General features: G+C 41.6%; 3 protein-coding genes across 7 annotated transcripts; 1 reads left to right on the top strand and 2 right to left on the bottom strand.

Moving 5' to 3' along the window:
• LOC124062835 (periphilin-1) lies at window positions 1-7,874 on the bottom strand. 2 transcript variants are annotated; one of them, XM_046395841.1, is made up of 8 exons: window positions 7,602-7,821; window positions 7,532-7,570; window positions 6,018-6,098; window positions 5,803-5,900; window positions 5,412-5,614; window positions 3,042-3,097; window positions 1,225-1,383; window positions 1-578 (listed from the first exon to the last, which is right to left on the bottom strand). In XM_046395841.1, the coding sequence occupies exons 3-8, from the start codon at window positions 6,090-6,092 to the stop codon at window positions 396-398; spliced, it is 774 nt and encodes a 257-aa protein (XP_046251797.1). In that variant the 5' UTR covers window positions 6,093-6,098; window positions 7,532-7,570; window positions 7,602-7,821; the 3' UTR covers window positions 1-395. The 2 variants fall into 2 exon arrangements, with proteins under 2 accessions (XP_046251797.1, XP_046251796.1); XM_046395840.1 differs by lacking the exon at window positions 7,532-7,570 and having other exon boundaries at window positions 7,752-7,874.
• Window positions 7,875-7,929: 55 nt separating this feature from the next.
• Window positions 7,930-15,054, top strand: LOC124062834 (receptor-type tyrosine-protein phosphatase V-like). Of its 4 annotated transcripts, none has more exons than XM_046395839.1 (11): window positions 7,930-8,066; window positions 10,471-10,556; window positions 10,855-10,954; window positions 11,046-11,136; window positions 11,219-11,295; window positions 11,389-11,523; window positions 12,781-12,903; window positions 13,038-13,198; window positions 13,336-13,471; window positions 13,896-13,957; window positions 14,088-15,054. In XM_046395839.1, the coding sequence occupies exons 2-11, from the start codon at window positions 10,552-10,554 to the stop codon at window positions 14,290-14,292; spliced, it is 1,095 nt and encodes a 364-aa protein (XP_046251795.1). In that variant the 5' UTR covers window positions 7,930-8,066; window positions 10,471-10,551; the 3' UTR covers window positions 14,293-15,054. The 4 variants fall into 4 exon arrangements, with proteins under 4 accessions (XP_046251795.1, XP_046251791.1, XP_046251792.1 ...); XM_046395835.1 differs by lacking the exon at window positions 7,930-8,066 and adding an exon at window positions 9,857-9,989; XM_046395836.1 differs by lacking the exon at window positions 7,930-8,066 and adding an exon at window positions 9,891-10,083.
• On the bottom strand, window positions 14,745-22,477 carry LOC124062831 (transcriptional regulator QRICH1-like). Its single transcript, XM_046395833.1, has 12 exons — window positions 22,226-22,477; window positions 21,195-21,483; window positions 21,013-21,108; window positions 20,763-20,903; window positions 19,903-20,679; window positions 19,630-19,807; window positions 19,344-19,498; window positions 19,113-19,227; window positions 18,182-18,290; window positions 17,775-17,923; window positions 17,586-17,676; window positions 14,745-16,107 (listed from the first exon to the last, which is right to left on the bottom strand). Exons 2-12 carry the CDS (start codon window positions 21,447-21,449, stop codon window positions 15,921-15,923), a joined length of 2,253 nt encoding a protein of 750 aa, XP_046251789.1. The 5' UTR covers window positions 21,450-21,483; window positions 22,226-22,477; the 3' UTR covers window positions 14,745-15,920.
• Window positions 22,478-23,275: the final 798 nt, after the last annotated feature.

Here is a 23,275-nt window from a genome sequence, read left to right as displayed (position 1 = left end):
TGTTTTTAACCACACAATGTTTAATATGCTGCAAAAAACATTAAATGACTGAAATACAAGTGATCACAATTTAGTTAGTTGTATATCCAAACATTTCTGATTTCTTCACAAGGACACGTACAACCAGTGTATTTCTGCATCATCATCACAGTCTCAAAATTAGAAGTAAATGTCCAAAGAAAGAACAAATTTTCATCAGCACTACTCAATTCTCGCCATAAAGCCGAGCACAGAGAGGTACTTTGTCACGGCAGCAGAAAAGAATGTACAAGCTTATCAAAATACTGGAAAACACAAACAGAAACACTAAAACAGTGTTCAGTCACCTGAAATAAAATCTCCAACATTTTACCACTGGGATCAGTGGAAGACATGCATGATGAGTGTGTGTCTGATTAGTGAGACACCTCCCTGGAGTCATAGTCCTCTATAAATTTCTCCATGGCCTCCAAGCAGCGCCTGCCGATGTCCCTGAGGTTTTCCTGCAGCGAGGACTGGATGGAATGCTCCAGGGACTGATCCTTTGCTATCAGCATCTTCGCCACAAAGCCAAACATTTCACATTCCTGACGGTAGACCTGTGAGAAACACACATCCACGGTTTTAAAGCAAATGCTTCAAGACCAAAGAGTCAGAAGGAGCAAAGATAGACAAACAATTTCAACTAGCACCGAATGGATTAACAATCCGTGGGAAAGCTCACATGCACACTGTTCACAAGTATTGCCTGTGTACACTATGAGTTTTGTGAAGATTTTTGCATCAGCTACCTGTTGCCAATTTGCCTTTCTTGCAGTGCTTCTATAATCCTGCAACCATGGAGATATGAAAAGCAAGAGGCCGTCTTTCCCGTCAAGTGGGTGGAAACACACACACGCACACACTAACACACAGTCGATGAGCAGACATCTGTCACATTGAAGGCAGCATTAAAGCACGTGCTTGAGCCTCTTGTGACACAGGTGAGCCGGAATAAACAGCCTCACATTGCATTTGCTCAAAAAGAAAAGCAAAAAAAAAAATATATCACCACCATGTCAAATGATGAATAAGCCCTTATTTGTAAAGTGACAACAATAATGACAAGTTGCCTCAGGCTCAGTAGTCTTTTCTGTGTCACTCTTCTGTTATCCCAGCTCCTATTATCTCTCCTCATCCTCTGTGTGTTTATAACTAGCCGTTCTCCCAAGGTGTGAGTGTGTTTGTGTAATGACACCCCTCCACCTCATCTATCTCTCTCCTCTTCTGCTGGATGGCTCTGTCTCGTGCTACCGCCTGGCTCACAGCTGAAGGGAGCTCCCCGTCTCTGCTTCGTTCTCTGTCTTTGCTTTTGGTTCCCCTGTGATCTCTGTCGCTGCTTTGATTCCTGTCGCTTTGAGCAACCTGCAAAACAAAACGAGGCAGAGAGTTGGACTGTAGTAATCAGACAGTTGGCCAAAAACACGAGTACAAACACTGATGGTGACTAAGCTGCTAATGACCAGATGATGACTAAAGTGAAGTTCCACATGTCAACTTGTAACACTAAGTGAAATTTCAGAATTTTAGTTTTCTAAGTGCTGAGTGCATATGTATTCAAAACATGTAAATAAAAATTAAATAGGCAAGACTGACACCACTTTTCTGTCATAGTTTTAGATGGCTTTATAAATTGTAGCAAAAGGCTTTATTAATGGCTTATAAATAAGTTGTACATGATTAGCTATGGATAAAATGTGTAAATGAACTATTGTGAAAAGGGTCACCGAGAACTATCGCCTATCCCCTCAGCTCTGCACAGCGTTTTAGCATCCTTGAGCTCATTGTTTTGGTTTTACAGCCCGCAACTTTGCTGTTTTTGATGTCTTTGTTCTGTTATTTTATATTATCAGCAAAAAATCTCTTAAAAAAAACACTGTCCAAACACAGTTGACAACTAGCTGGTAAACACAGTTGAGCATTTAGCAGCTGAAGACCCAGATTAGTTAAAAAGTTAGTGGATATTGCATGACTCCAAATGAATAAGTTAGACAAGAAAAAAACAAAAAAGGCACTCCAGAGAAGGGTTACCCCACAACCTGGCAACCCAAAAGTTGTTCTTATTAATGATTAATCTATCAAGCATACAGGACAAATTGCATTAGATCTCATTACTTCTTGTTTTACAAAGGTTAGTTGCAGAATCTTGACTGTGAAAGTACTTTAATACACCTAGATGATTTGAAACACATTAAAAGGGCTGTACAGTAACAAATCATACTGTGGAGTTGAATGGTATTAGTCTATGTTGCTGTCGCAGACAGCATCAGAAGACATTAATAACATTTTAAGAAGATTTAGTTGTTGTAGTTGTTGCCCAGTGTTAGTCTTTGTATTAAAAGAGCTGTTAATCACACAGATTGTACCTTTAGGCATTATTAAAAGCTTATGATAACAGCTTTGGTCCCATTTATTAACACAACACTGATTAGAACATTAGAAATCTGAAATGAGCAAGTCATTCTTTGATTCCTCCTCCTCCTCCTCTCTTCACTTAAACTTCACTGCAGCAGTGACCAGCAGTGATTCATCATGTGCTGCTCTGCTCCTGGTTGTGCTTAGGTCAGCCAAGAAATGTATGCGTTCATTTGATTTCAGCCTTTTCAGGAGCACCTGGGCTGTTTGCATCATGGCCAAGTCTGTGTCTGCTGCCTAATGAAAAAAACAAAAACACCACATAGACTGCATGTGGTCCTTTGAATGAATCAGCTGATGAACTGATGAAGATAATCAGTAGCTGCAGCCTTTATTGCCAACATGTTTCTTCTGCCTGCACACTGCACTTGACAGAGAACATTTCCTCCCAGTCACTTCCATCTTCTCATGACTTTATTTGCTAATTAGGATAAGATTTTGAAAAGCTCTCATAAATCATATCAAAGGAACAACATTCATACTGTGTTGCCCTGCAATCAAATCACTATTTTCAAAGTACATTAGGCAATTAAAGGATGACTATTTTTCTTGGTAAATAATAAACCAGATGGGGAAAAGCAGGGCAGGTCTTCGGCTTGTGTACTTACGATGAGCATGTCCTTGTCTCTGCTGGAAGAGGACCTTGGTAAGAACGCTCGACTATCTGGAAAAGAGACAAACAACACGGTCAACACAGCAACACAGAATTTGTCTCTTACACAATACATACTTCTGTTTATCATGCCTATGGGCACCTACACTATCTATAAGCATATCTATACGTGATGTTTATAGCTTCCTAACTGTTCTCTTTCTCTTTACCTCCTGTTTGAAAAATAAAAAAAAATGTTTCTTTTTGGCATGGTCTAAAATCAGTATATCTTTAACCAGAATTGATTTTTGGGAATTTTGCCTTGTTATGTTGTACTGCAGTATTCATTGCAAAGCAATAGGTTTGTTATGGCTCATTATATACTGCTGGCTTGTCTCTCCCTCTCTCTCTCTCTCTCTCTCTCTCTCTCTCTCTCTCTCTCTCTCTCTCGCACTCTCATATACACAAAAATCAGCGATGAGTCACCATCATCGCACCATCACTCAGGCACACAAAAAACCTGTTCCACACTCACACATACACAAAAACACACCTCCACAGTGCTGCAGTGTGCGCACACATACTGTGCCCGAGTGCAGGAGAAGATAGAAACATACAGTATCAACAGCTCAGCCGTTAAAAAACAATATACTACCGTACCACTTTTCCTTTGTTTTTATTAACCAGAAGAAAAACAACAAAACAAGGAAACATAATCATAAATTTTAAACCCCTCCTGTTCACTTCTAGACTGCTCTCATTGAAAAATGATGAGGTAATTCTCAAGAAGATAATAAATCTACCTGAAACTGAATTATCACAGTTTACATAAGAAATACCGAGGCATATACTGTCTTACTGCTATTTATCACTTGGTAAGAACAGTGGCATAATTCATGCATTAAGTCCAGGAAAAGCTTCTTACAGATTAGCATTACGTAACACTGGTTTGTTGCTACCAGAGTGTGGCTACCTATCAACCGCGAGATACCACGATGAGCAAATGCCCTCCAAACATTTGTAATGCATAGTGTTCATGAGAACGTGCATGTGAGTGCCTCTCCTTGCTTATACTGCCACCCAATGGCCATTTCATAAAGAGCACAAAGGCACTTCAGGTCAGTAGCATGTAAAGTACATCATTTAAATATACTGCATATGCATGTGTAATTATGCTAATATGTACAGGTGGTGCCAACAATAACATTAACATTTTGTTAAGTTTGTGATGTTTGATTTTGGATGGGAGTGTGTTGGAGGGTTACTTGTTTATGTGGCTTGTGGTATTATATTAAACAATATTACAGTGCATACTACATGTACTTCTGTTATTGTGTCTAACCACTGTAAATGTGTATGAGAGATGTATGCAGTCCGGATGTATGCAGTCCTTTGTCTGATAAAGCCGGAACTACACGCCCCTGTAACTCCCAGATTCTTGGACTAAATATACCCAAATACCAACATTTCATTCATCTGAGTGGTTTGATATTTTGGGAAATCCACTTATTCACTTTCTTGCTGAGAGTTAGACGACAAGGTTAGTATGACTCTCTTGCCTGAGCTACAGCAAGTAGCCAGCTAGCTTAGCTAAACATAAAGAGTGAAACTGGGGGAAACAGCTTGCCTGGCTCTGTCTGAAGCTTCTTTAAAAATCACTGCTCAACATGTTACAGCTTGTTTGTTTTGTTCACACGAAAGTCAAAGTGTGTGTGTGGGGGGGAGAATAAGACAACTCATTTCCTGGAGTCTCTGGTGGTTGTCTGACAATGTGGTACTGAGACGACTTTATTTATCTCTCGTGCCTCAACTCCTCTGGGAAGACTTTTGTGACCCATGGCCTGACTCTCAAGTGTGTTTACACAGTCTGCTTAAAATGTAATTACACTAAAGCAGCTCATATCTAGCGTAATTATTATGACATCTCCAATCTCCGAACGTGTGGATGAGACGGCACATTAAGTAGTATTTAGCCATCGTTTATTTAATTATTTTGACCTGTGCTTTTCCTACTGTGACATGTTATAACACTGCAGTGAAAAGGCCAGTCCGGGTGGTCCTCCATCACTTTGGAGAAATCATTAGCCTATAATATCCTCACAATATTCCAGTAGTTTTAATATCTTACAAATTCACACCTCATCCATCCATTATCTGTCATAGGGCTGGCATATAACACAAACAACCATTCACACTCACATTCATACCTACGGGCAATTTAAGAGTCACCAATTAACCTAAACTGCATGTGTTTGGACTGTGGGAGGAAGCCTAAACACCCACAGGGAACCCGTGCAGACACGTGGAAAACATGCAAACTCCCCACAGAAAGACTCTGGGTTTGAACTGAGAACAGCTAACCAGTTTGATGCAGACATAAACCTACTGTTGTTCTGTTTCGGGGGTGAACTCCCATCAGCGCTCTCTCTCTGGTCGTACCACTCCTTCTCCTTGTCTCGTTCCCTGTCCCTCAGCGCGATGTGGCGAAATTTTGGGTGGAAATTTTCTCTCCGGTGGAAGTAAGGCCGGGGGTGAAAGTGGAAATGCTTCTGGTGGCCAAAGCCAGGTCTGTAGAATGAGTGGTCACCCCTTGAAAATGGCATCATTTCAAAAGGGAAAAAAGAAAAAGAGTTTTCACTGCAGCCAGAATCGCCTTCGACCTCAGCATCAATACTTCGCACACAACTCAGTAAATCGATTGTTGTTATTAGAAAGAGAACACGGCGTGAGGAAAGCAAAACAAAAAGCCCTCCGTGTTCTCAAGCTGTCAATCTTACCGAGGTCTGTGAAACTGCACAACAGACTTCTGTTTGTGATAATGAGATATCCTCGGCCTGGATGGACTCTGCCCTCTTCTGATCGGCCCCTTCTCATCCTGAATCAACAAGGATAAACCAGTTCATCGCATGGTGGTACTTTACAAAGACAAGTAGACCAACTGTACAATATGAAATAGTCATTTTAAGACGGGATAGCTGAAAACAGGAGGTACGTGAGTGGGAGGCGTCGAGCTGTCAGTTGACTTCTTGTCAAAAGACTCATCACCGTGTTCACTGTGCCGTGACATGGAAGCCTGTAGAGAGAAAGTGACAAGATAATCACAGCTGTTATGGCGGGACAGTACAGGTAGTATATGGTATTACAAGAGCTGAATCATTTAGCTGATTAGAAAAATAAGTAGAAAATATTTCGACAATCACTTTTGGTCCTTTTTAAATAAAGATGTCCAACATCCCCATGTTACAGCTTCTTAAATGAGATAAGTTTTCTTTGTCTTATGTTAAAGTAAACCAAATATCTTCTAGTTATGGGTTGTTAGTCAGAGAAAACAAACTGCAATGGACAATTTTTCACTATTTCATGACATTTGATAGACTACAAAAAACAAATAATAGATTCATAAAAAAATAATGGCGAGACTGACCAATAATAAAAAAGTTGTAGCTCTGGACATGCAAATGATATACATCGAAGCCAAGGAAATCTGATTGCTACATCTGATTGATGTAAGCAATCCGTGTTTCCAAAAATACAGCTGCTTGTGAATGGAATTAGAGTAAAATAAAAGATATTTTTATGACTCTGTATCTTGAAAACAAATGTGTTTAGTGTTCGAAAGTATACAGCACCAACTGATCTTTACTATGTTTCCATAATATCTCTGTGTGTGCTACCATGGTGCCAACATTAATCTCCTCTGGTGTTATTTTAATACATTTTCTGTTGTATTTGTATTACATTTACGGTGGTGGTGGAAGTGTTCAGATCCTTTACTAGAGTAAATGTATTAATAACATACTGTAAAAATGCTGTTACAGGTGAAAACCCTGTGTTGACATTATTATTTAGTAAGTATCTAAGTATAAATAGGAAAATGTAAAAAAAGGAAGGATATACTCAGCGCAGAAAATGTACCCCGTGACTGTGATACTATCATACCATATAACATATCATATATATCACTTATTTAAAAAATAAAAGAAAATCATAATCAGAAAAACAATAAATCCTCATATTGCTGAAGCTGGAAGCAAAACAGTTTTAATTTTTTCATGAGAAAAAAAACATCTGTAGCCAATTAATTCTAAAATTAAGTGATTAATCAACTAGTTGTTACAGCAGTACTTGTACACTTGCACTTGCACACTTTAATGTATAACAAAACGTCATATTTAACAAGCTCTTAATATGGTTGGTGCAAATCTTAATCTGCACACACAGCTCTCAAATGTAGTGGAGTAAAAGTAGTAAGTGAGTCTTAAAGTGTCGAATTTGTAGTCAAGAAAGCCTACAGTAGCCTACATAAAGCAAAAGCACTTAGTTTGTTTGTTCATGACGAGATAACTACAGCTGCTCTTGATGTCCCGTCCTGGCACTTTGGTAGTAGTTCAACTGTCTCAACAGAGGCAGGTCAGGTGAGTCACGTGACTGCCAATCTGCGAGCAGGCCTGTGAGACAACTGTCAACTTGTCACACAGCCAGTCACACGCAGGAAATCGTCTCTACCTTGCGGTGATGTGTGATCCCTTTCTGTGTGCCGGCAGCCTTATTTGATCTGCGCGAATGACACGCGGACTTTATTTATCTCTCGTGCCCAGCGTATCAGGAAGCGCGTGCGAGCTATCAAAATTACTCTGCTCGGCACATCTGGAAAGTGAAGCCTTTGCCTTTCTGTCCGACCTAAGGAGTTCGTTGCCTCTCACACAGACAAGTTGGAAAGCTTTACCTCGTAGCTGAATATCTCACGCTGCCATCAAACAACCTGCTCTCTGGTCTGCGCAGGAAATCAAGTTTTACTTCCCTTTACTCCCGCCACCCAATCAGATCAAAGTGTGGTCATCGAGGCTTATCGAAACCAAAAGAGAACGAGGCTCTCTCTGGAAAAACGCAGACGCGGTCTAAAATACTGCGTCCTGACACCTGTTTACACCTGTACTTGTTGTGTGCGGTTTGCCCAAATGATGGCGCACTTCACATTTTTTAAAACTTGCACGCCGACTGAAAAATAAAATTTGGACCTATGATAAGTGGTGGAATATAAGTAAGTATACATAAGTACTGCACTAACCAATTAGTACAAATTCAAGGTATTTGTACTTGAAGATGCAACATCTATACTACGTCTCTATTGTTGGCCTAGTTTGTCCTCTTTAGCTACCAGTTACTTTTTGCAGTTCCTCATACTCTTGCAATCTTAGACAGGTAAAGCAGTAAAAGGCGACATACTACACATTAATGCACCCTTAATATCAATACAAGAACAATATGTAATGGTAAAACTGACACCAAAATATTTCTGCAGAATAAATGCTTTTACTTTTGATACTGTAAGTAAATTTTGCTCATAATAGTTACATAATATATTTTTAAGGGGAACTACTGGGAGAAATGGAATATAATATTCATAATTATGCTTTCATTACAGTATAATCACCTGAAATTAAGAATTGTTTTGTTTTTGTTATAATGAGGCCTTTATATTTTATATATAAAATAAACACAGATGGCACGGTGGTGCAGTGGTTAGCACTGTTGCCTCATAGCAAGAGGGTTTCCAGGTTCAAATCCCGGTCTGGGCCCTTCTGTGTGGAGCTTGCGTGTGGAGTTTGCATGTTCACCCTGTGCCTGCGTGGGTTTTCTCCAAGTACTCCGGTTTCCTCCCACAATCCCAAAAACATGCACATGAGGTTAATTGGCACAGTGAATGTGTCTTTGTCTGTCTTTGTGTGTCAGCCCTGCGACTGACTGGCGACCAGTCCAGGGTGTCCCCCAGCCTCTCGTCTGTGGTCAGCTGGGATAGGCTCCAGCTCCCCACGACCCTGACAGATGAGCGGTATAGAAAATGACTGACTGACAAACCAAACCACTGGCTCTGAAGCAGCCAGTAAAGGGTATTCAACTGGCTGTGATCTGGAATCTCACCACTAGCTGCCACTAAGTCTTATACACTGGACCTTTAAGGAAGGTTCTGAATGCAGGACTTTAACTTGTAATGGAGTATTTCCAAAGTGTGGTATTGATACTTTATTTATGTAAAGGATGCAAGTATTTATTCCAGCACTGCCTATGCGTGATATTCCAAAAAATATGAGTTAGACTTGTTGGTTGTTAAATTTTGATTAATGTAGACCGTCACACATAACAACAAAGAGTGATTCTGGTTTCTAATAGCAGTCAGCTTCAAAGTTTCTCCCACAACAATTTTCCATAATCCTGCTGACAGACAAGGAGATTATTAAACATCCCTGTTTCTAATGCTATAAACCGTGCATGTCATACAGAATAAAGATGTCATGTCAGCACTGCAGGGACGCCCATGCAAAATGTTACTGCGTAATGACAACTTCTCCTAAATCCCAATTCAGAAGTCTGCTCTGGATTCAGATCTCACATTTACCTCTGACCTTTGCAGGATCTCATCCCTTATCACTGATGCACACAATAATTTTTCATTTACAAGATTAAAGCAGCGCCGCAGTGGTTTGAAAATACCTTAAAGAACTACATAGTAAGGTCCCAACAAACTCAGTGGAAACTGACAAAGACATTTGGCTGTAAATCATCAAGGACATTAAGTGAAAAAAATGAACTGCGAAACATGATGATGAGGCATCTGTCCATGTCAGCAATGATGTTTAATCAACTAACTTCCATTGTAGGTGAAAACGGCTCTCAGCTATGAATAAAGTCATGCCACATACCACAACAAGTTAAGACATTTGTTTGAGGAAAGACACAGTGAGCACAAATAAGAGGTGAGGCCACACTGACATCCTCCCAGAGGTTTAGTGTTCCTCACTCCACCCACTGTCTCCACCCAATACACCTCCCCCTCCATGGAGAGCAAGAGAGTATTATTAAAACCAGACAACTTTGAGATCACTCACAGCAGCGTGGTCTTGTACTTTTTCTCTTCGGCATGTGGCAGATTTAAACCATTCAGAGGAGGCCTTTGTGGATAAAGGTAATCCTGAAACAGACTCTGCGTTTTTTTTTTTCCTTCTGCTGTTGGTGTTTGGGGTTGAGAACTTGTTGGAGCAGGTTTTCTTTCTTGTCAGGTCAGTTTTACTTACTGTCATGTGTGAGTGTTGGGTTGCTACGTGTGCATTTCTACTACGATGAGGGACGTAAGGAAGAGAGGCATAGCTAGATTGGAAACCCTCAGGGAACGAACAAATGCAAACATATTTGTGAAAGCGCCTGAGTTCATTACATATGGAGAGCAGCTTTTCTCTCATCTGCACATTTGTCTGGGGATTTTGTCTGGTGTCACATAGCTCTGTTTGCGAGGAAAAAAATGAGAAAAACAAGCGGTGAGGGAACAATAACAGTGACTTGTTGGTTTCGGATTGCTTCATCGCTTCTCCTTTGTTTTTTTGTTTTTGTTTTTTTATTTCCCGTTAAGAAAAGTTTACTTCATAATTCAGAGTTTATTTCTTTCACAGCATCAGCACCGAAGTCGTCTTGTCATTCAACACCACGAGTCCCAGCTGAGTCTGCATTCAAAGTGCGAGACAGGAAAAGACATGAGGTGAGCAAAAAAATTCCTGGTAGCGTCCTGAGAAAATGCTCGAAGAATATGGCTGATAGTAATCTATATTTTTGCCATTGTCTGCAGATCCCTTTACAAGACCAAAACAAACATTGTATTGGTTTGTCTTTCTGTCTGTGGCACTCAGCTGATCACAAATACACACTCATTTGTTATTGGTTATTTGTCAATGAATTGATGGTTTTGGTCTTTCCATTTGTTGACAGTGAACCAAACTTATCTCTGAGCACATCAAAGGTCTTAAAATGGCTTTATGTAATACAGTTGTGTTTCACAGGGTGCAAACTTTCCCAAGAGCACAGATTCTGCAGGAATTTCATTTTCGATGCCAGGAGCTTGCAGCCAATGACAACAGAGGTTTCAAACAGGAGTTTGAGGTAACAAATAGATTTTAAAGTAGCACTTGGATTAGATTTTGTGACACTAGAAGTGTCTGCCATGTGTACTAATTTCTTTGGTTCTGTGAAGGAGCTAAATGATGTTGGAAAAGACCTGCCCGCCACAGTGGGGGACTCGGAGGTCAACAGGGAAAAGAACAGATACCCCTACATACTGCCATGTAAGTGCAAAGCTCATCATATGACAGCAAGTTACAGCAAGTATGTGCAGTAATGTAAGAGACTTTTATTTGTCTGTTGTAGACGACCACTGTCGGGTGAGGCTGTCCATCCAGAGCGTGCATCCACACACTGACTACATCAACGCAAATTTTGTGCCTGTAAGAAGTCAGTTTATTGTATCTGTCATTTTCGTTAATCTGTCTTCCTGGTGTCTATTCTGCATCTGTTAATGACTGTGTGACTGCATTCAGGGTGGAGGATCGGAAAGAGACTTCATCTGCACTCAGGGTCCTTTGCGCAACACCATGGCTGACTTCTGGAGGATGGTGTGGGAGCAAAACGTCAGGATAATCATCATGGTGACAGCTCTGAGGCACAAGGACATAGTGAGAAAGACGCATTCACTCTGCGTGTATATGTGTCTGTGTTTGAGTGTGTGTGTGTGTGCGTGCGCGTCTTTGTTGCATGCTGTGTACCTCTGACTGTTTTAATGACATATTTATTTTATTTTAGAGCAATTTAAGGATATTTTGGGGAAGCATGTTCATTTTCTTACAGGCCAAGAGTTACATGAGAGGACTGATACTCTCTATATGCTAAAAGTGAAGCTACAGCCAGAAAACAGATAGCTTAGCTTTAGCAAATGGCAAATACAGGGAAACAGCTAGCTGGATTCCATAAGCATAAGAAATGAGAGCTTTAACCATTTTAACACCAGCCCAAAAACAATACAGGCTTGTTCAACTGACTGAAAGCCTTCTAGCAGCTAAAGGATTTTTAAAATGTCTTTATTTTTGCACTCTCTGAAGTTAACAGGTTTGAAGTTCACTAATTAACATGTGTAGCATGTGATTTGTTTAATGTACACAACAAAATGAAATACAAATATGGCAAGCTATGGTTTTTTGGGGGGTTGGGTGACTCTGAGGTACTCTTTCTGAAGAATTCACTGCAGTTCACAGTTCAGCACATTACCCCTGTAAGAGTTCTTTTGTTTTTCTTTTTCAGATGTTTGTGCACATTTAAGACACAAGACATAATGTTTTAATTAGTGAACTTTTTTGTTATTTTGTTAGCTTTAGACACAGTTGCATGCAGGCGGCACAGTGGTGCTGTAGTGGGCTCTGTTGCCTCACAGCATGAGGGCTTGGGGTTTGAGTCCAGGTCGGGCCCTTCTATGTGGAGTTTGCATGTTCTCCCTGTGCCTGGGCGTGCTTGGGTTTTCTCCAGGTACTCCAGCTTCTTCCCACAGTCCCAAAAACATGCATATTGGGCTGGCTACTCTGCATTGCCCCTAGGTGTGAGTGTGAGAGCAACTGTGATAGTCTGTCCTTGTGTGTTGGCCCTGTGACTGACAGTCCAGGGTGTAGCCCACCTCTCACCCGTTGTCAACTGGGATAGGCTGCACAGATAGGTGGGATAGAAAGTGGATGGATGAATAGCCGCATGCTGTATGCCTGTTTTCAGTCATTGTGCTAAGCCAAGCTAACTAGCTGCTGGATGTAGCTTCATTTTTACCATAGAGACACGAGAGTGGTATTAATAGTTTCCTCTAACTCCCAGCAAGAAAGTAATAAAGTGTATATAATAGGAGGAAATTCCTTGCATATTTGACTTTCCATTCCATATTTTTATGTGTGCAGGTGCTGTGTGAAAAGTACTGGCCTCTTGAACGAGGGACAGTTCATCACGGACTGATCCAAGTGACAACAGTGAGCCGTAAACAAGGTCCAGATTATTTTATCACCACTATTAACCTCAGACAGGTGAGAGAAAGACACATCTATCACCCCTGTCAGTACCTTTACACTTCTGCTGTTGGCTTCTGAGTGTACCAACCATACTAGTAATCAATCAAAGAAGAAGTCCTTGTTGTTTGATCAAAGTGTTCGTGTTTCAGAGACACTGTCCATCGGACAGGACAATCACACACTACTACTACCCTTCCTGGCCAGATCGGGGTGTCCCTAAAGACCCATCCTCACTCTGTGTCTTCACTGAGCATGTGCGGCAGAATTTGGAAGCCATTCCCCGCCTGGGGCCAGCTGTGGTGCACTGCAGGTCTGACATTCATCCCATCAACCTCTTCTTCAGGAAACACAGTCTCCACTTACATGCCCCTTTTGGTATTAATCACGCAGAGTTATCGTATGGTGCATGAGACAGAGTTTAACATCACTCCTCTGTTTATGTTTCAGTGCAGGAGTCGGGCGTTCGGGAACATTTGTGACTTTGTTGTGGCTGATGCAGCTGTGTGCCAGGGGCATCCGGCCTAATATCCGGGCAGCTGTAGAGGATCTGCGGCTACATCGAATGTGGATGGTCCAGAATCTGGTTAGTCCAGTACTGACACTCAAATGACCTGCAGTAGCAGAAGCGTTAATGAGATATTTACTTAAGTATAAGTAGCAGTAATAAAGTAGAAGAAAGAAGTACTTAGTTACCAGTAACAGTTCTATGGTAAAATGTTTACTCCAAACTATCAAAAGTATTAGGAGCAAAATGTCACGTCGCCCAAACAAATAAACGCATTCTCTAAAATGCCAAACCTTCTTAAATCTACTGTACAACAATGCGTCAAACTCATACACACATCATAAGCTAATACTAATCTGTAAGGTAACTAATATTTACTGTCAACATAAGAATACTGACGGTCAATAAATCTGTTGTCTCCATACTCATTAACACTGGCATCTCTAATGTTTGTTAAGATGAAGCATCCTCATTACCTGCTGAATCCTTTGTGTGTATTCAGGAGCAGTATATATTTGTTCATCAGTGTCTGCTACACTGGCTTAGCGGAGGAACCCCAGCATGGTGAGAGTACAGAAATAAACTCCAAACGAGCACCAACACACATCAAATCCAATCACAGCATGGGAAGCGTATTATTATTCATTATACAGTATGATGACATTTTAATTCAGCATCTTCTCTTTCCCGTCAGCCAACAAACTCGCAGAAGAAGTTCAACTAGTAACCACGGCATTCAAGATCAACCCCACAGCTCCTCAGCATGGGGAGACCAGGCAGGGAGGAGACGTCACCATCAACCACAGAACACCGTGCAGCAGATTTTCCACCCTGGGAACCTACTGAGGAGGCTGCTGCCTTCCTCGTCACTGTTTAATTCATCATCACACACCTCCTGAGAAGCTCAGTATTGCTGAGTATTTAAAAAAAAAAAGTCCTCATACAGTATCTAAGGAGAAAGAACCAACGTCACGTGCCGTATGACAACAAGCCCTGCAGGTGTGAAACTGTCCTGACAACATGCAAATAAGTGCTGAAAAAGAAACACCAGACGCTGCAGTTAATATTGTCACTGGAAGGGGAAAATCAAGGAAAGAACCTGTTGTTCAAGTCAAACCTGTTCCTCTCTGAACCACTCACCATGATATTCATGAGAACAATGAGGAGGCTGCAGCCTGTGCATGCAGTTACATACTGAGGGCAATACTCGGTCAGGTCACCTACAGCAGAGAACTCTTCGTGTTAACCTCAACTGTGTACAGCTACCAAATATGTTTTTGTAACTTTGCTTGCCTCCATTACTGATGTATCGTATTGTCAGATGACTTTTATTTAGGATTTTTTTTTGTCTTTGCTGTCGTTTTTGGAAAAAAAAAACAAAAAACAAAACACTGCATCATTTTATATCACACAGTGCAGGTTTTCGTGTGCAGAATTGATAGCAGACTTGCTAGAAAGGCAGACACATGGTTTAGTGGCTGTACAAAAAAGGTCATGTTTCAAAAACACACAGGCACTGCCATTCTCCTTAGATGACTGAAACCCATTACAGTACATGAAGGAGCTATGAGTATTATACATTATAGAACATAAAGGGCTAACCCACTTTTTCTTTTAGAGTCTTTCTTCTGTCATGTAATAAACACGTATGATACAACAGATCCCTCCATAGGTGAGTTTTGGGTTTGGTGATGGACAGAAGAGAGAAAGGAGGATCCAGCAGCAATCAGCATCCTTCAGTCGTCTTTCTGCAAGCACCCGCGGCTGCAGGTCGAGTGGTGACGCTACATTGCAATAAAGTCCATCGGTGACTGAGTGCTGCTGAGCTTGTCCAACAAGGGGCACTACAGCCCAAGCAGCATCCACTGACAAGCGAGTAATCTCCAAAGTTCGGTGAGTCCGCGTGTGGCTCGGCTCAAGACAGACAAACGTGAAATACAAAGAGGGAGAATCAGCACAACTTGAAAAAGAGCTTTAAGCTTACGTTTGGCTACTTACTGCAGTCTTAATACCACTGGGGTATTTACTGTCAGACTTAACCATGACCAAGGCAGATAAAGGAAAGTAGAGCATCGAAGAGGGACGTCTATGAAAAGCAGCACAGCGCAGGTCAACCCCAGTGAAAATATATATGAAATATATTACAGATTGAAATGAAAAGAGAAAATTAACAACTGTTCCAGACTATTGGTAAGGAGAACCAACAGTTAAAATAACACTTAAATTAGAGTTCAGGTCCAATAAAAAGATTAGACACTACATCCTTTGGCCAAACAAAGAGAAAAAAAAAATGCGGTAGGGTCGAGAGATTGCCTCAGTAAGACAAATTACTTTCTGTAATGGCGGTATGTGTATGTACAGTTCGTGTGTGTAGGATATTCTGACACATAATGAATATAAACATATACATGCCACCCTTAAAGACCACGAGAGGGTGTGAAAGAATTGAAATCTACTAATAATGAGCAATCAAAAGGCTGAGTGAAGAGACAGAGTCTAGTCCGTTTATCGTCCTCCTCCAGTCAGACTAGTGCACGCTCTCCGACATGTTAATGGCTTCCTGAATTTCACGGACAACGAGGATGCGGGCAAGCATCTGCTCCAGTTGTTCTTTTGGGATCGGTTGCGTCGAGTACCAGATGGGACTGTTCGGCGCCACCACAGGCTCTGGAGTCAGGTAGAAGGTGTCATTGCGGCCTTTAGCGCTCTGCGGACTGCAAAGGAGAGCACAGCGTGAGCACGTGTTTAGGATGCACTTATTTGCCAGATGTCAAAGTCACAGTTTTGGCTTGTCTCTACATACAGTACAGTTTTGTTTAATACTCTTTCTGCAAGGGAGACGGATAGTGAAAGAACAACGAGGTGGAGGGATTCTTGTGAGGGGGAGAGTTTGCCTCCACAAAATGAGGTAACAAGACAGTTAAGGTCGTTCTTCAGTTCAAATGGCATTTTTCTGCTGAATAAGGAAAATAGGACTAAGAATATTTCCTTTCTTTTGTTTACTTTGTGTTTTTATAAGAAAATAAATCTACAAGTGCTTGTAGAAAGAAGCAAATGCACCTCTCACCCAAATCTCCCAGCTGAAACCATTCTTGAATCATTTCACTAGTGGCAGGTAAACAAGACTAACTGGGTTATTTTGGGAAAAAAAAAATAACCCCCCCGTTTATTTTAATTATTGATCATTACAAATGTGCAATATTTAAAAGTAGCACAACCCGGTCACGCCTCACTGTGTTAAACATAATCATGTTCAATGTTGTGCCCACAATTTCCCTTTGGGATAACAAAATTAACTCAACTTTTTTTTTAAGTAGTCTTTTTTCTCCAAGCACTGAAGGACATTTTTATAGATAGTGAATTCTAAAGAAGTTAGTTGCCTTTATTCCCTGGCATGTAAGAGGTAGAAAACATAAAAAGAGTTATTATATACCATGGTTTGTCAGTTGCCTAGCAACAGTGTTCTCACAAGTTTAACCACTTGAACTCTGAGTGTGGCGTGCAAGCCACATCCCAAGTCAGTAACATAAAATCAAGAGTTTTACTGAAAGGGAGCAGCAGCACCTCAAAACAGAAAAATTTCACTCATCATGAATTGATAATTGTAGCCCTGGCCACAGAAAGAAACACTACATGGTAATACAAGGGGAGTTTTCTTTTTTACTTGGGATTTAGTCGTTGCTATCCCCATTAGCCAGCACCACAAATACTACTCACTTATTAAACTAATTATTACTCTAATTATTGTTGCTATATTAAAGTACATTTAGGAGCCATTTATAGAGCTGAGTGTATGTAGGCACCACATCAGTCCAGTAGGTGTCACCTTTGTAACGTGGCTCACATATACTATGCTGTATAACTGTTCCAGATGTGATAAACGGTTTCAAATGGCTCTTATGATACATGCAATTTTTTTGGACAGCATTTAATCTTATAAGTTAAACTGTGCTCAGTGGTGACTGTGTGTTTACTTACTTTTAAACAAGCCAAAAAGTCTAAGTTTAAAAGTTCCTTTTAAATGTCAGGGAAATAAGTCGGTAGAAACATCCCCAATAACACAGTTTCATAAATGTCACATTAAAAGACATGCAAACATGTTTACGCCTCAAAAGTCATGTTTCACAGTAAAGTTTTAGTAAGTTATCTTTTTATCAATACACCTTGTCATTCTTCCTGGTTTTATATTTACCATTTGAAGAGGTAGAAATCGTAGAGCTTGATGGGGCATCGCAGCGGGTTCTCGGGGTCCTCCAGCTGCTCTGAGTACATGTCATCTGTGACTAAACAAAGACATGCATACTAATTGTTATTTAACCTTAAAACCTTGGGGTTTCCTCTCCGACACCACAGCACAAATCCAATTCACGTGCACACTTGCCTTTCTGTCCTATGAACCTCTCTGTTGACTTCAGGTACCGGATGCTGGTGCTCTTGTCTTTGGGGTTGTTGGGACTCTTCCTGGTGTGTCTCAGCACCTTAGAAAAAGCCACTTTTAGATGCTGATCCACTGTCTTCAGGTGAAAATACCTGTTAAACAGATAAACAGCACATAAATTGGCTGATTTTGCCACATAAGAGTAACTGAATAATAACAGCTATGTAGTTTGTAGATTCATATTCTGCTGAAATGTGGGAGATGTTGGAAAAATACTTGTTAATATCTGGACTTATGTATATAAGTATATAACAAACAATAGTGCTGCATGTCAATACAATGGTAAAGAGAAATCATTCGTGTGTGATGACTGAAGTAATTGCTGCATGGGACACAACGGTGTGACTCACTTGGTGTTGAAGAACATTAGAGTTGTGAGCAGCGTCGAGGGGGAATGAGCTCCCAGCTGTTTACATTCCCACAGCATCTCCTCTGTCACATGGCTGGGGATAACATAACCTGGTAGAGGAGGAAAAGAGCAGAATATGGAGACCTGGGGCAATATTCAAAAAGCCTCCTAGTACAAAGAGTTGCTCCTAGTGAAATATTTTAAGAAAATTCTTAGAATTATGTTTCCAAGACTTTCCCCTCTGAGGTGACAGCAGTAGGGAGAAGGATGTTTAAGAGACTTTAGAGTTTCTTATGCAGAGGAGAAAATGGCAGATAATCAAAGCAGCAGGAAAGAGATTCTCCAAATGCCAGTTAGCTAACAAAACACCACAGGTTAGCGATCACACCTCCTACCACACAATAATGCTGAAACACCAGAAATGAAAGTGATCCCAACACTGAGGTTTTGGGCTCTGGAAAAATGCTGCCTGAGCCACACCCACAGACAGCAGACAGAAGCAACCAGAAATAACAGCAAAATGTGTCTCAGCATAGTTGGTTTTTTTTCCTTTTCTTTTCAGTCTGCTAGTCTTCTTATTCTGGAATCAGGTTAGCTAAAATGTTGGTGACATAAGCATAATATTGAGGTCAGCAAAAATGGCAGGTCATGTCCATTCATCTTCATTTACAGCCAAAATATTCTTAATGCAGAGCCATCTAACTAACCTTAATATCAATCTTAATCTTAATATCGGACTGCACTTGGACTGTACAGCTATGTTATTTTGGAAAACATAAGACTGGACTGACACGGTACAGAAAATTTGATTGGTGACACACCTAGCACAGTAGCTTTGTTTGTTTTCTGTTATACACTGTATGAGATCACATTAGTTGATGAAACATAGAAGAACATGGGATGTAAGTTTGCAAAAGAACATCTGTACACACCTAGCGGATGAAAAGATGGTCTCCAGGGCTCCAAGATCTGGTGCAGACTGTGAGCGAAGCGAGTGTAGTACTGATCTGAGAAAACGTCATCCACACGCCCATTGTCAAACAGATACTGCAGGGATGAATTGAAGAAAGAAAGATGTGGTCAAACTGTGCTTCTATATCAAAACTAAATACTATCAGGGATGAAATGGTTGCTCAGAGTGCGTGTGTTTGTGTCTTACTTACTTTTTGTATGCACAGAAATACATAGTAGAGAACATCAGCCTCATAAGACTCCCCTTCCAGACCCCGAGCCTCTGTTGTCATCAAGGAGAGACCCATGCAGAGCTCCGCTACTGCACATGACACCAAGTCCTCCTGGAAACGCAGTGCTTGGCGTCCTAAAACACACGGAGGGACACGGTTGGATTAACCGATAAAAACAGAACAGACAATGACAAACACACATGTGCACCAGCAACAAAATATATATTTCACCGCAATAATAAACATTATGTATATATGCACTTACGGCCAATTGGAGCCAGCTTGTTTTTGTCCGATTTGTCCATCTCTGCGTTTTTTCGCTGAGCCCAAAGCCGCCACACTTCCAGTCCCTCCTCTGGCTTCAGAGTGGCAGGCAGCAGCAGCTCCTGGACCTGCACTTGTGGCTGGCCTTGGCCATCTACCTCGGTTACCACTGCCTGACCCTGCACAGACACAAGCACGCTACTGTTAACATCATCACTGTATATTTACCTCCCCACAATAAAAGGTTAACATAGCTCAGCACCCGTTTTATTACCTGGAGCTGTTGAGCTTCCTGTCCAGACAGGCCCTGTGTGTGCAGCACCTGCTGCTGTGGGTCCCAGATAAGTGACTGCGTAGTGTTTGAGTAACCTTGTACTGCCACTGGGATGTGGATATTTCCATTCATCAGTTGGGCAGGGAACAATGTGTTTGCAGCCAGCGTGTGCACCACTTCTTCTTGGCCTCCCATTCCTCCAGAGCTTGTTATGCTGGAAACAGCCTGAGCTGTCTGACTTTGACTGGCAGGGATTTTCAACTTGTCATTTTCAACAGTAACTTGTGTTGGCATCGTGGTCATTGTTGTAGTGTTTGTCCCCGCAACCTGCACTGTTCCATAGGCCTCCTGGGGGATGGCAATGTGTGTGACCTGCTCACGGCCTCCGGAACCAGCAGGAGCGGAGTAGACAGGGATTGTCCATGTCTCCCCTGTGGGACTGGTGATAGTGCCCGTAGCGCTGTAAAGGTGGGAGCTGTCCACAGTTAGGAGGTCTGGCCGCAGGGACACATAGCTTTGTTGCTGGCCCTGTCCCTGGGGAATAGCCAGAACTGTGGCTACTTGCTGACCAGGCAGGGCATAGGACACAGTGATGGGCATATCAACCTTTCGCTTCTTGGCTGGCTGGAGCACCCCTGCTCCCTGTGATGTAGCAACAGTAGTTCCCAGTACCCTTCTTTCAGCACTGTCCTGCTGTTGGGTGGGAGAGAGAGCACCCACTGTCTGGATTTGGATCTGCTGTCCTCCAGCAACAGCTGCCACCAACTGGGCTTGAAGCTAAAACACACAGGGGGGAAATTTTTACTTTAATTTAAACTCTGGCTGATGACAGATTCTGCCACGATTCTGAAAGCATGTACCTGTTGGTGCTGCTCCTCAGTGAGTTCTCCAGGCTGAATGAGCTGTGCAGTAGTCACACCTTGAAGCTGTTGGTGGGAGCCAGAGGGCACTTGGAGGACCTGACCCAACATCTGACCTTGCTGTTGACCCTGGATCTGCACCTGGAAACAGATATATGTATATAGAAAAGGAAGAATTTGGATGACCAAGGATTAAAAGGAAGAAGGTTAAGAGATTAACACAACACAAATGTATAATAAAGATACAAACCTGCACTATCTGTTGCTCTGTATTCTGTTGCACAGACTGCTGCTGAGACGTGGACTCCTGTATCTGCTGCTGCTGTGGCTGGACCTGCACCTGAACCTGCACCAGAAGACATTATCTGTCAGAGAACATTATCTTAAATTCTTTAAGCGGATGCTGTGTAACCATTTAGTGCACTAACTTACCGGACAAGCCAGTTCCAACAACGACCCTGCCACTTCTGTGCTGTCAGTGTAGATGCAGTTAGCCTCTTGCTGGTACACCATGGTGGTGGTGGTGGTTGTAGTATCTCCGCTTTGCTGGCTGAACTCCTGCAGGGCATCTGGACCCTTACTGGCCAAGGACTCCAGGAACTCCTTCATGCGATGTTGAGGGATGCTCCGAGCTTTCTGCCTCACAAGCTCCTCATAAGAGCCTGTACCATCCAGGGAGTTATTCATTGCTGCTGACAGTGCCTTCTTCTATAGGGGGGATCTGAAGAAGGGCAAAATTCATTTAGAAAATTTTAAAATTAGTTCCAGGCTTAGGTACATTCTTTATCTCTACGATAGAAGAATAATTCTGAATCAAATTTCAAAAACCTTGTACAAACTTTAGCGATTCAAACGCATTTGAAAAGCAAAAGACAGTGACACGGTTTGTGAAATAACAACAACAAACCAACAAAAGCTTTGCAATAAAACTAGCATCAGTTAAAACTTAGGCGTGTTAACAAAATGACATACGGATAAGTGTCCAGTAGCAACACAGGCAGATGGTTATAGGAAAGGGTTAATTCTAGATGAGTGTGAACGAGCAGGGACAAAAGCGCGGCCACTTTCCAAATCCGATGCAGTATTCACAACAGCGATGGAAACTGCTGCATAATGAAAACATGCAAGTTTTACATAACAATCAAGTTACAAATAAGTGCACGGTATGACGGCTACAGCAGCCTACCTAACAGATGATTACACAACACGCTAGGTTAGCCAGGTACACGGCTAGCTAGCCGCGTGTTGTTTGCAAATAAGATCCTTACCACAGTTGTGTTTGGCAAAGTGTGACAATGCAATCGCGGGTAAAATAAAAATACTTTAGCTACGTAGCAGATATTACATAAATAGAAAGCAGTGGATTCTGTGGTAACTCTCTGCCGTCGCTAACGGTACATCGACTACATTTTTTCTGTTATCTTCAGGGCTAGCAAGCTAATATTAGCGGGCGCGTTAGCTACCTCTCTTCCTCAACCGGGCCGAGGCTCGAACCGCCCACAACCTCTTCTCTACCCTCGAAACGTTGCTCCTCTTCTAACCAGCAGGGAAGCGAAGTGCTATTTATGTTTCTCTGTGGGTGGTTTATTCTTTAATTTTCCTGATTTTCGTTAGATGGCTAGCTGTAGTTTTTCTTTTTCTAAACCACTCATATTTCGCTGGGCGCCATCTTACAACAGTACCTTCAGACCAATGAGCTAGCGATTTGTAACTCTGTTGTGCTGTCGCGGTATTTCCACCACATGTTATCGCGGTGATTGACGCTCTCGGGATAGTCCGTTAAAGGCGACACACGCCGGTAAAGTACCCGATGAGATCGGATAGATGTCAGACCACCTTAAAACCCGGTTATGCCAGAGAGACGCTCCTAGTGGTTCACTGGCTTCTGAACCTTTTAAGGTAGTCCAACAGAGATTGGCTGAATATTTGGGTGGTGCTCAGGGAGCTCTGGGCAGTTGAGGGTTAATTCCCACGCGTTACACTTCGGCATGGTCTGCATTTCCCATTCTGCTTTCTGATCAGACCAGCATTTACTTTAACTTCTTATTACTTACTAGGAAAAGTGCAGGTGAGCACACCTTTTTCCTTGAATGAATCAATATCTGTAGGGTGACAGCTATTTCGCAACAAAAACATTAATTTTCCTTATCAGAATCAGAATCGTCTTTATTGCCATTGTAAGTGAAGAGGTTTCACACTACTTATTACTTATTATTACTAGTAGTTATTTTACTTTTACATTGAAAAAAATCTTTTCCAAATCCTTTCTGATATCCTATTAATTACCTCGATTCCAGATTATGTTGCCTAACACAACTGTGAAACTGGCCACAGAAACCAATCCTGCAAAATACAGTGATATAGTACCACGATTATAAACCTGGGACTGTGTGTGTGTGTGTTTTTTTATAAGATATAGCTCACATTATATTGTGTTTTTAGTCTTAAATGGTTGAGTTTCAGTCAAGCCAATAGCCTACTTTTGAAATTTTATACATGCATTTCCAACCAAC

Source organism: Scatophagus argus, chromosome 8, assembly GCF_020382885.2.
Source record: "Scatophagus argus isolate fScaArg1 chromosome 8, fScaArg1.pri, whole genome shotgun sequence".
In the NCBI taxonomy this organism is placed as follows: domain Eukaryota; kingdom Metazoa; phylum Chordata; class Actinopteri; family Scatophagidae; genus Scatophagus; species Scatophagus argus.
The sequence above is the reverse complement of the archived record's forward strand: the minus strand, read 5'-3'. Positions and strand labels throughout refer to the sequence as shown.